General features: G+C 39.4%; 1 protein-coding gene across 1 annotated transcript; it reads right to left on the reverse strand.

Moving 5' to 3' along the window:
* Positions 1-4914: 4914 nt before the first annotated feature.
* On the reverse strand, positions 4915-7926 carry LOC140125747 (nodal homolog 2-A-like). Its single transcript, XM_072144610.1, has 3 exons — positions 7500-7926; positions 5741-6495; positions 4915-5067 (listed from the first exon to the last, which is right to left on the reverse strand). The coding sequence occupies exons 1-3, from the start codon at positions 7741-7743 to the stop codon at positions 4915-4917; spliced, it is 1152 nt and encodes a 383-aa protein (XP_072000711.1). The 5' UTR covers positions 7744-7926.
* Between the last annotated feature and the right edge of the window lie 5451 nt (positions 7927-13377).

Genomic DNA, 13377 nt, shown 5'->3' on the forward strand with positions numbered 1-13377 from the left:
CTCTGAATAGGTCTAGCACAACTTTTCCAAGTGAGGAGATGGGACCAGTTCTCTAGCCTTCTGACTGAACACTGGACACTTGCACTGTATATATAGCAAGAAAGCCTGGGCTGTTCCTTTACTCTTCACACCTAATGACCTTTTGATCTAAATGACCTCTGTGTCAAAAGCCAATAGCTTCTAGGCACATGTCAACCTAATGGCTCCCTACTGCTAAACGAATGACACCACGGTGGGGATCTTGTCATATGTCATAGATAGTTCCATGCTAGACTTCATTTACTTGTGCTGTAGAAAAATCTATTTATATATAAAAATTATTGTGGTCTGGAACGTAGACACAATTGTCCGATAGGGAATTACAATTTATTCATCTCTGATATCCCCTCCCCCCAATTTTTTTATTTACATGATTATTTTAGTTATTGTATTTGGCAAATCTAAGGATTCTTCACATTTGCAGCCAGAGATGGAGAATCCATGTGTCATTTTTGATGCACTTTTTGAACCAAGTCCAAGTATTCAAATAAGTGCTGAGGAGACACCAGTTTCTACCATGACCCATGGTTGTCCTCCTCTGACTCTTTGGGATGCCTCATCCTTCTCTCCCCACCTTTGCTTTTCGTCCTTATGAACAAATCTATCAATTCTGTTATGTCTATTAGTCCAACTACGTTGTTGGCATTTACCATCTTGATTCGGAGCAACAAAAAGTGTAGAAACAAATATATGCAGACCATACAAGAACATTTTAAATAGGGTGGACCAGACTTACATGGTTATACCCTAACAACAGCATGCTGATGAGTGGGGGGTCCAAACACAGGTATCATTCTCATTATGTAGCATCAGATTGAGTCTGCACACTGCTCCTTGATTCACCAGTCATCTCATTGACAGTTTATGGAGTAGACACCTACTTCTCTATTTATTAGGGAGAAATAGACCCTTTTTCTGTAATTGGTGGGGGTCCCAGCAATTGAACCCTTAGTCCTAATCAGTGTGGTATCCTCTATCCCAGTGATGGCAAACCTACAGCGCAGGTGCCAGCGGTGGCACTCTGAGCCCTTAATATGGGCACCCAGGCTGTCACCCCAGGTCAGAGTTCACCAGACAGGACTCAAATCTTCCTGCAGTCCCAGACATCTTGAGATGCTGCTCTAAACGCTCTTTTAAGGTGACACATCCTTAATTGATTGGAAATGCAGGAAAATTCAAAAGCTGTAAACAGGGCTGGATTATCTTTTGAGGCCCCCTTGCTGGCCCCATGATTCTTCCTGTACAGAGAGAAGCTACAAGGATGTCTGAATTTGCCCTCCTGCTTTCAACTGTATTGGAGTCCTCAGGAGGCCGATACGATTGAATGTTGTGGAAGAACAGGGATTACTGTTTAAATTGTCATGTTGGCACTTCATGGTAAATAAGTGGGTCTTGGTTGTAGTTTGGGCACCCGGTCTCTAAAAGGTTCGCCATCACTGCCCTATCCTATAGCTGCTTTGCCAAATGCTTTCTAAGAAGATTCACAGAATAATAAGCCTTCCGCTATCTAAAACCTCCATAAATTGCTATATGCAGTAGGGGAAATCTAGCAGCAAGTGTTCCATTTCCCTAAAGTGCCTACAGAGGGGAAACATCACACAGTTCTGATGGGAATCAATAGGCAGTCCATACACAACAGGTAAAGGAGAGGTCCTTCAGAGAAAGGGGCCTTTTTTATAGCCACTTATTGCTCATGGGACTACAGAAGGGTCCTGAGCAGGGTATTCCTCTCCCAACTATTAAAAATGATGGTACCTATGTGCTTAAGTTTAGGTCATTTGATCAGTGGTCGGTACAGGACTTGTGTCCACGCTATGGTCCGTTGAATAGGAACTGAGCACCTGAACCCTTACATTCTAAATGGAATTGATGGGTAAAACAGACTTGGGAATAGTAAACTGTCAAGGGAGTATAAAGAGGGCTCAGGGACTTTTAAAGGCTCCTATAGCTGTCATTCTGTTGGAGGCAGCCTATAATATAGAAGCAATATATTCTCAATATACTGCAATACAGTTGATGGTCAGACCCCCCTAGGGTTCAAGTACCATTGAGGGTGTGAAATAATATAAAAAAATAAGATTATAAATAATAAGTTTTAAAAAAAATCTGAAAATGTAAAAACTTTAACTACCCCCTTTCCTAAAACACATATAAAAATAAACAAAAAACATAATAATGTTAGGTATCTCTGCATCCAAAAATATTTGATTTTTTAAAATGTTAAAAATGATTATTTTCCTCCATAAATGCTGTAACAGAATAAAAAGTGTTCAATGTATTTGTCATTTTATCTACAATAAAGATTTGAATAAAAAGTGACCAAAAAGTTGTACAGTTGTCCAAATAGTATAATTGAAAATGTGATTCCATCCCGCAATCAATGACACCTTAACCGACTCTGTGTGGCAACACAAGTATTTTAATGCAAAGTTCAAAATTTGTTTAGACATTAAGACGTAAAAAAAATATATTTCTGTGATTGTGCTGACCCAAAGCAGGGCCGTCATCATAGAGGTAAAGGACGACCTGCAGTTCACCTCCCCATCAATAGCTGTGTGCATCTGCAATGGTGCCTCTGCCTGCATCCTTTGTGCGATCCAGGCACCACTCCTGCCGGCATCCACTCCTTTCTCTAACCCAGGCTCCATCATCGCTGCCAAACAGCACAGGAGCGACGAGGAGTGCGCAGGTAGGTGAGTATTATTATTTTTTTTGCTGTGAGTACCTAACTACTTGGAGCCATGTGCTGTGGCTACCTATCTACTGGGGGGCATCTTCTGGGGCTAGCTTTCTACTGTTATAAGGGGTTGGGGCTACCTACCTACTGGGGGGCATGTCTGGGGCTACCTATATACTGGAGGCATATGTAAGAGGCTACATATCTACTGGAGAGCAACAGTAAAAATCATAAACATGTTAGGTATTACCGCGTCCCAAAATATCCCATTTATCAAAATATAATGACAGTTATTCTCAACTTTTAATCCCGTAACGGAAAATAGCCATTTGATGGCCAAAGTTGAAAAAAAACACTTTTTTGCCATTTTGGAAAATATTAAAAATTCAATAAAAAGTGATCAAAAGGCCATAAAGTGCTTAAAATGGTAGTATCGAAAAAGTCATTGAAAATCGATAAAAATTACACCAAAAAGTTATTAGCACCAGAAAATGACAAAATTAAGATTTTTTTTTTACAGTTGGTTTTAGTTTTTTTTAAATGTATGAAAACATTATAAAACCTATACAAGTTTGGTATCCCCTTGATCGCACCGACCCAAAAAAATGAAGTAGACATGTCATTTGGGGCGCACAGTAAAAGCTGTAAAATCCAAGCCCACAAGAAAGTGGTGCAAATGCGTTTTTTCTCCATTTTCACTGCATTTGTATTTTTTTCCCGCTTCCCAGTACACGGCATGGAATATTAAATACCGTCACTATGCAGTGCAATTTGTTACTCAGAAAACAAGCCCTCAACCAGCTATTTATATGGAAAAATTAAAAAGTTATAGATTTTTGAAGGTTAGAGTGAAAAATGGAAAGGCAAAAATCAAAAAAGGGCCTTGACGGGAAGGGGTTAATACCAGGGAACTATATAAGGGACAATGAATTTATGAAGCACTTATATGAGATGTGACATAATAATATAAGATGGGAAAAAAAAGGGTGTGGGCGGGGGAGCCAAAAATCTTGTCAGTTAGGTACCCCAAATTTCTGACTGGCGGCCCTAACCCATAGAATAAAGGGCAGGTGTCATCTGGACTGCACAATGAAAGCTATAAAACAGCTATAAATCATGCCACACATCATGACTTATGGGATATCAATAATTCCCCTGTACCTCATAGAACTCTAGTTACAATCCTGGTGGCCTGGACTGAGGTACATCCCAATGCCAGTTCCCCATCATGAATACAGGCAGTAGGTTCTGGAGGTTTGTTCTTAAGTTGAATTTGTATGTAAGTCGGAACTGTATGTGGATTTAAAAAATGTTGGGTTGTCATAAGAACCAGGATTAGTAATAAATATTAATTACAGACACCTGTGATAACTGTTATAGATGTTTATTGTAGCCCAGGGCTAAAGTACAGGAAATTACCAACATCCAGAGGTCCGTTTGTAACTAGGGGTCGTCTGTAAATCAGGTGTTCTTAAGTAGGGGACCGTCTGTATCACTTTCTTTACATAGACACATTTTGGGGTAACACATTTTTGTGTTATCTCTTGGGGTCAGCGTTATCAGGACACCCAACCCCTGATGCCTTAAAAAGCCGAATAACCCCCCAAACAGTAACCCCACCAGAGGATATCAATGCCAGACATAGGAAATAATCTTTGAAAGGGCCTGATACAGATTAAGAAGCCAATGAAGCATCAAATGACCCTTTGGGGCTCCATTCTGCACATGTTATGGATGTGTTTTGTAGCTCTGATCCCAATATTTTTGTGAATCTATTATTTCTGGCTACATAATAATAAATAATATAATTATTATTATGTAGCCAGAAATAATAGATTCACAAAAATATTGGGATCAGAGCTACAAAACACACATTGGGGAAGATTTATCAAGCTGTCTGAAAGTCAGAATATTTCTAGTTGCCCATGGTAACCAATCACAGCTCAGCTTTCATTTTACCAGTGCTCATGAATATTTTAAAGGGGATCAGTGATTGGTTGCCATGGGCAACTAGAAATATTCTGACTTTCAGACAGCTTGATAAATATGCCCCATTGTGTACAATGTGTGTAAAGGTTAAATAATAATGTCCACAGTAAAAAAAGGGAATTAAAATGTGAAATATATATATTTGTATAAATATCTTATTTACAGTATATACATAGATGAGCAATTTAAACAAAAACATCTGAATTTCCTCAGTTGCATCCACACTCTTCTACCACCATGTCCTCGTGGTGCTTCAGCGAGACATTTTCATCCTCGTATATGAGCATTGAGAGCGCACTCATCTTCACAGGGACGCAGGAGGAGCACTCAACTTTTTCTGCATCGTACAACTTGACCAAACTCTGAAAGGCAAAGGCAACACATGAGAATCGGGTTAGAAGCACCATTGTCCAGACTGTCACAGATGCATCATAACAACTGTTGAGGGCACTTTGTATCACGTTATCAAATTTGGATGTTACATATGTGAGCAGAACCTACATAACATGACATAGGGTTATTGTGTCTAGAAAGTGGTTGTCCCACCTCAGAAATCCTCAGCTATCATATAAATTGGGGGGGTCTCTTAGTTACCAAACTACCTACTATTCAATCTCCAGCTGGATCCCATGGCCGTTTTCATTAAATGCAATAATTCATCCCCCTTTAGGCAGGATTCACACTACCGTTGCCCACCGTACCATAGCACGGCGGGCACGCGGCAGCGCTGCTCACCCCTGCCCCTCTCCATAGGGATGTATGGCGCACGGCGCCGTATGCCGTGAAAAGATAGGACATGTCCTATTTTTTCACGGGGTACGGAGCAGTACGGTGCCGCACGTGTGCTGCACCGTACCGCTCCCGTACAGAGCCGTGTGCCCATTGCCGTCTATGGGGGACGTATATTGGCCGTATATACATCCCCCATGCAGCAGTGTGAATGAGGCCTTAGACTGTATAGTCACCATCGACAAATATGAATTAATTTAAATATGATCTAAACAGATACATCAACAGGGTATATTTGAGACTTACTTTTATGAACGCATGATTCGTAGGTTGAAAGCTCTCGTTGAGTGGAATGGGACATGTTCCTTCACACCTATAGGCGTTGTACTTTCTTGGGTAGACAATTCGGTTGCCCCATTCAATCCTATCAAATTCCACCCACATGTCGACTCTTCTACAAAGAGGTACGCCAACGTCTTTGGCTCTGGCTTGCATACTGTTGGCTATCATGTTGTGTTTTGGGTTGTGGTTTCTCCTGTTTCTCCTTAGTCCACTTCCTATGGTTCTTCTTTCTGACATGATGTACTTTGAGGACTGCACAGTCTGAATAAGGCTCGGAGAACCAAACTGCCTTGTGGTTGGCTTCTCCCTGGCAAAGACAACAAGCATTGCTCTGTCTGATGGAAAGGGTTTACCAGTGAGATGTTCTGTGTTGTCCTGTGGAGTTTGAGCAGCATCTATAGCTTCTTTATGCACCAGATCCTCTGCTGGAATATATTCATCACTTGAACCCGGTTCTCCCTGGTGGATGGAATTCCGCAGGATGTGGGTCAGATTGAAGATCTTCCAGGATTCATCCTTTTGTGTTGTAGGGTTAGTTTTGAAAGACCCCATAAAGACCTTTTCTTGGCCTTCCTTGGAATGGTAGATCTCTACTGTGATATGTTTCTTTCGAAAAGGAGGGAAACGAACTCTGAGCTCCACCAACTTTAACTCAGTGCCGCTGGAGACCGAAGACATGTCAAAGGATATCATCCAGCGGTCCTTTTCTTCAGTGCAGCCTGTGGAATACACAAAGAGGACATATTAGAATCCAGACAGTCAAAACAACAAAGGGACCCAAGAACATTTTTGTATATTCATCTTTTTTCCCTTTTACTGCTGTAAGTCCTGTCAGCAACCGACAGACAAAACAAAAACTGTTTGGCCAAATGTCACAACATGGGATGTGTATTGGGACAACTGTACAGGTCCTGGTACAAGACCTACACCGAATACACAAAATCTAATGACATAATGAGCATTTAGTCCCATTCCACAGTCTACTAGCCAGTCATCCATCACCAGAGAGGAGGAAGAGTATAAATAAACAGATGGGATCGTAGTCTGATGAAGGTCCTTACAATATACAAGTAACTTTAAACAATAATACCAAAACCTAATACTACATCTAAGAAACAGAAAAATAAAAAATAAAATCTTTTATTGGCACGCCTTGACTGTACTAAGATGCAGTTAAACCTTAACTTGAAATCCGGGCAACAAGTTTTTGTATTTTTTTAAAATCTCAGTGCATATGTGATGGTAGACTGGATGGTAGGTAATGTTTTACAAGCATATAGTATGTAAGTTACATGTTATTACGTCTTTCACAGTCAAGATGGTGATGCTGGTACTCTATATTACCAGTAGTCTAAAACAAATTGATCATCCTATTGTAGACATTCATTAGAATCTGAAGATCGGCACATCTTGTGATGATTGAACATCTGAAGATTGGTAAAATGCTACACCAGAGATCAACATCTCCATTACTTCTCACTGCACTAACTCAGGGAAGAGGTGTTTGAATGAAGTGCTGGTCAACTTTGCTCGTTGGGTTCTACTAAAAGTCTAGGGGGACAGAAAATAGCCAAGACGGGAGCAAAATTGAGCATTGAGTAGGAACAGAGTGTTCAAGACTTCCATTCCAGAGTCCTAACAATGAGGCCCCAAGAAGTTGTATACCCTACTTATACCCTGTCAAAGCACTTCAACATACCAACAAGTAAAAAAGTGTACTTACTCCTTGCACTGAGACTCAGGACAGTGTCCGATTCCTGGAGGGCAGGGTGTTCCAATCCAGAGAGGTCAGTTGCGTTCCCCGTGATGAGTGACTGGTAGAGCTGCATCATATAGAGTGGGTAGTTTATTCTCTGAGTGTTTTTCCTGCTATAAAATGAATCCTGAAATCCTTTATGTCCCTGGAGAGGAATGGCCAGAACTACATCACAAAGTGCTAAGCAGATAAGGCTACTCAGTAGACCCATGATTCTTCTTGGAGAGGTCTCAATCTGATGTGAGGGATCACTCTCTGACTTTATATAGCATGGACACCTCTTCACACCTTATACACTTCACACGTTCAACCTATTCAATATCATGTGCCACAAGCTATCCCTTGCCAGTGTCTGGTTAATCGCTTTCTTCTGTTATGTTAATACCCAGCGTCTGAATTCTTCGACATCATTGGTGCATTCATGAAACACTTGCTTAAATCAGGGTACGTAAAAAGTAGACAGAAGCAGACCGATGGATGAGAATTAGCCAAGATTAATCTGCTACTAAGCATTTCGGATAATCCATTAAGCCTAAGTGATGGCTCCAGTATTAGGTGGATAATTAGTTTCAGTTAACACTTGGACTTAGTCTACTGGAGTAGAGCAAACATTGGCCTAATGCCCAAAATATATGGCATCTATAGTATATTTGTAAATTATTAAGGTGGCCTACACTTTAGATAACTGTCTGCAGAAAGGATATTTTGCCAATAGCCATAACCGTGCCCCATACACATGTGGAGTCTTGTGGTGGCTTACGTCCCTCGAAAAGCTGAAATCCAAAATGCCCAAACCTACTTTCCCCTCACATCTGATTTCGTGGAGTATAGTCACCTCCATAGAGATTAGATGTTCAATCAGTTCCACCTCAATCACCAGGCTTGGATGATATGACTGATATGTGGACATTCTTACATTAACAGATACCTGGTTGTGTTTCAAACTGGTATATGACAATTTCCATATATCCCTGAAATTCAATTTTAAGGTAATAGAGAGCATTTCCATCCATATATGACCCTTATGTAATAAGGGATTTTTCACCATGACTCTTGATCTTCTCCTTATTTTTAACAAAAGTTAAATATATGGAGATTTAGAAAAATCCAACCAAATTTATTTAAAGTGTTCCTTGGTGCAATAATACCCCAAAATATGCATCATTAGCTGCACATGTTTTCTCAATGGCTTTCAATGCCTTCTTATTCCCACGGAGCCATACAGGGATCGGTACGGTGCGGCACCGTACCGTTCTGTAACTGGGAAAAAGGTAGGACATGTCCTATCTCTCCCAGGAATATGGCACTGTGCCCCATATATCACTATGGAGAGGGGCAGGGGTGAGCAGCGCTCCTCCTCCTCTCCCCGGTGCCAACATGTGCCCGCGGTGCTACGGTACGGCGGGCAAACGTTGTGTGAATGTAGCCTTAAGTTAATTCCCCAGCACTGGGATAAATGTGGTTTTTAGGATCCAGTACGATACAAAGCCGATGGAATATGTAGGCTCCTATTAGATCAATAACTTGAGGACCAATGCATATGTTGCCATGACCATAAAGATGGGAGCCAATCAATCTGCCTGGCTCTTCTGCCTTGCCAATGTACACTTTGTCCAAGCATTTCTTTATGGCTTGTGGGATTGGTACTGGTAGGCATTAGTTCCTCAAGATGTTTAGAAGGTTGCTGAAGAGTTCTGCTTTTTATTGATAGCTTCCAGGATCTTGGATGGCTCAGGATAGGCCAAAATAGGAAACTTCTGCTCTTCAAAGATTGATTTATATATTTTTAAATTAAATTAAGTCTACATCTTCATATTTTTCGACCTCTAAGTGTTGCTTCAAATGCCAAACCAACCAGGAAACCAAACAGTGGCAAACACGATTCATTCATCTCACCGTGAGACCAATAGGTACCTCCTCTACATTCTCTAAATCCTGGAAGCAGTTCGATAAATTTACTGTTACAGATAGATATACATTAATTATGGTCATTCTCTGAAATTCCACACTAAAACTCCATGTTGTACATGATCCATAAGGTGTATGGACTCCTCGTGTTCGTCCACATGCTTCGGGTATATACATTACAGATGTATAACATCACGTAGACTATCTATGACATTTGTATCATCGAGCTGCTCTTCTCCCCAAGGTTCCTGATGCCTTTGACCAAGTAGACATATAGACATTTCATTAACATTATTAAGTCACTGTTATTTTAGTGCATTGTTAACAAACAATTGTTCTAATACACAAAAGTTCCATCTTACCCTGACATTGTCCATTCTTTTACCTCTACACCTCGTCTAATTGTGTTTTGTGTTTTTTTTTGTATTTTACCCACTATTTTTCACTCCGTCTAGTCAATGGCATCTTTCTCTTGCTCAGCAGGTGTATAAAAACTCACATAGAGGTGACTGATTATTGTGAGATGACATGGCTGAAGACAATGATCCGGCCAAGAAGTTTAGTCCTTCAAAGATCAACAATTTCTACCGATCCTTGATCCTTTGGGCTAATAAATCTGATTTAACACTTCCTGGTTGATAAGCATATTCTTTGCCAAATCTGGTAACCTTCAGAGTTTTTATCCAAATTCTTAAGTGTATTGATGATCAACTTCTTGAGAATATAAGTCTGGAAATTTGGAAATACTTGTGTATAATATGCTACTGTTCTACTCAGTGACTGTTGATGTATCTAGCTAATCCTTGATCATTATTGATGCATTGATTGAACTCAATGAAGGTGTTGACATACAGTAGTAGTAGCAAGTTATCTGTGATTTGCGACTAATAATCTGTGCTAAATAATGTTACAAAGACTGTCATCACAGGGATATTTACTTATTTAAATGCAAGGAGGCCCAACTTGGTATTCTGGGCTCCCACACCCACGTTGGACTGGCGCAACCAAAAGTGCATGTGTAATTAAACTGATTTTTCAGGCCCCCAAATAATTTCTCTGTAGAATAGGCCATTGATATTAAATCATAAGGGTTGAGGTATATGCACCGGTACAGTGCCGAAACGTGTTGTTTGTACTTTTTATCATTCTACAAATAAAGTGGATTTTATAAGAAGTTGTGCCCTGTGTGGAATATTTCTACTTGCATATACTGTACCTCAATACTACGAACCCATAAATGCAACCCTGGAAGTCTACGCCTTGGGCTTTCCTATTCTACAGCTTGCTGCTCATCCAATCCATTTATATACTTGATGCTTGTAATCACATAGAACGTAAGGTGAGAACTCTACCTCTTTCTACATCCTTGGATATTAATTATTGCACTTGAGTCTTGTTGCGCTTCGTGTCTCTTGTCCCTCTAAATCATAAGGGTAAAACACACAGAACAGTACTGATCATACACTACGGACGGAGCCGGAAGAAGACAGCTCCATCAGTAGCATACTGGCCTGGAGAGACTGGCAGTTTTCTTCCGGCTCCGACTATACTCGGACACCTGATTGGTGGGGGAGCCGAATGTTCCACCACCTTGTTCAACCACTAGGGTATTACTAGTACAGGGGCCTGGAAAACCCCTTTAATGGAAAGAGTTTTCTGGCAGTGACCTACCTCCAAAGAACAAAAGGATAAGGTTACATTTTGACTTCCTTAATCTGAACCTAAAGTTGGGGGAAGCCCTATACACATTCGATGGTTGTCAGAACCCACCAACCCATTTTGGGTAAAGATAGTTCCCAAATAAACTTATCAGTTAGATGATGTAATATGCCAAAAGCTGCCATATGGTCTGCAGTGGAGTTGAAGCCCTGCCATAAGGGGAAAGTTATCAAAGGATTCCAACTTTTATTACCCTAGAAGGACAAAAATAAGTTTTTTCTTTCATTTTTCAAAAATTTTATTTAGTTTTTTATATTTTTCATTTTACCTCCAACATTAGCAATATTCTAGAACAGTAAAGTATGGAAACCATACATTTTAGAAGGGAATCTAACCTGTAAACAGCCCTATGTCCAACATGACTCTCCGATTAGGCCTGCCATGGAATATTCCAGTCTTAATAAATCACCCCCTTTGTTGTTTTCACAAATTGTTTTACCCTTCTTCTTAAACGTTGCCTAGATCTTCCATAATCACATATGTATAGTTGTACATACTCATATATACAAACACATATATCCAAGGTCACATCCACTTACAAATATAAAAAATAAAAACAGAAAAATAAGTTAAGAAAATCCTGTCAACATTTTATAAAATACAAATGAACCTCCCCTTTCCGCTAAAAATGTACAGAGTATTTAATTTTTAAAATTAGTAAAAATGAATTAAAAAAAATTACAATATTTATGGAAATTGTAAAAGGGTAAAAGAAAACCTAGTATTAGTCATGACAGGATTGAAAATGCATAAGTAAATGGCTGTTTTTTTTCCCTATTCCTTTTTAATACAAAATGTAAAATATAAAATAACAATAGTCAAACAATAAATTACACGCAAACTCTAAATAGAGCCGAAGACGGGAAATTGGTGGCTCAATGGGTAGCACTACATCCTTGCAGCACTGGGGTCCTGGGTTCAAATCCCATCCAAGTCAACATCTGCATGTTTGCGTGGGTTTCCTCTGGGTCCTCTGGTTTCCTCCCACACTGCAAAACATACTGGTAGGTTGATTAGATTGTGAGCCCAATTGGGGACAGGGACTGATGTGGCAAAAAGCTCTGTGCAGTGCTGCCTTTTTAATTATTATAATTAATTGTTCCACATAAAAATGAAAAAAAAAACCTGCTTATTCATGTGCAAACCATTCTTAGTTGGTTTGGGAATGTGGAATCACACACTCCAGCTCCACCAATAAATATAAATAAATTGTATGTAAAAATAAAGCTATATATCCTCCCACAAAAAAAACTCACATTTGGTGTAACAAATAGGTAAGGAAAGTGAAATATCATGCAAAATATACATTGGATGGAAAAACTAATACCTGTCAAATATTTTTCAAAAATCTATCCAATGATACCAAACTCGGCCTCCTACCCCCACCCCAATTTTTGCTGCTTACAGAACATCTATCACCAAAATTGAAAATGCCTAGGTCAAATCAATGTAATATTTCCCGGTGAAACCGAATCTGCAATAAAAAATGGGGGTTCCCATTAAAGATTTTAAAGTTGTATCCTCTCCCACCCCCAAGGGATGGGGTAGGAGTCCGAGTTTGGTATCATTGGATTGATTTTTCCACAAGTCTATTTGACAAATATTTGACAATATACATATTTGACAGTATACATTTTTCCTTCGGATGTGTATTTGTCAAAATATTTTACCGTCTAAAACAACGTTTTGTTATACGCTCTCTCTCTCTTTCTCTCTCTCTCTATATATATATATATATATACATGTACTTAATTATAAAGTGCAGTAGATGTCATCCCACCAAAAAACCCTAATATAAATAAATTGAGGGGCATTGATGAAATGCATCATGCAAAAATTATGTCAGGTTTTGCACAATATTTGTGGCTTATTCCTGGGCCATTCTTCGTTAAAAGGTTATCACTTTTTAAAATTAGGGGATTTACCCAAATAGGTAGTTGAGAGGACCAAATACCTCTGGCATCTCTTATTTTAGGATACCATCCAGGGAAGGCATAGGGGCAGATTTATCATTATGCAAGTATCTTGCTCCAGGTTTTTGAATGTATTTGGAGATCTTTTGGTGTATTTTCTAGTTCCTATTTATTAAAATGACTTAGACAGATAGATAAACACAGCTTAATTTATCCACCGGCAAGGTAAGGAATGGATCTGCAACTTTTTCAAAGAAATAAAGAATTATTATTATTATTATTATTATTAAAATTATTAAAGTGAC

Source organism: Engystomops pustulosus, chromosome 4 (assembly GCF_040894005.1).
Source record: "Engystomops pustulosus chromosome 4, aEngPut4.maternal, whole genome shotgun sequence".
In the NCBI taxonomy this organism is placed as follows: Eukaryota; Metazoa; Chordata; class Amphibia; order Anura; family Leptodactylidae; genus Engystomops; species Engystomops pustulosus.

Coding starts and splice junctions, on each gene's coding strand:
- LOC140125747 (XM_072144610.1), bottom strand. CDS start 7,743: ATGGGTCTACTGAGTAGCCTTATCTGCTTAGCACTTTGTGATGTAGTT. Junction 6,496..7,499: donor CCTGAGTCTCAGTGCAAGGA/GTAAGTACACTT, acceptor TGTATTCCACAG/GCTGCACTGAAGAAAAGGAC. Junction 5,068..5,740: donor CGAATCATGCGTTCATAAAA/GTAAGTCTCAAA, acceptor TTTGCCTTTCAG/AGTTTGGTCAAGTTGTACGA.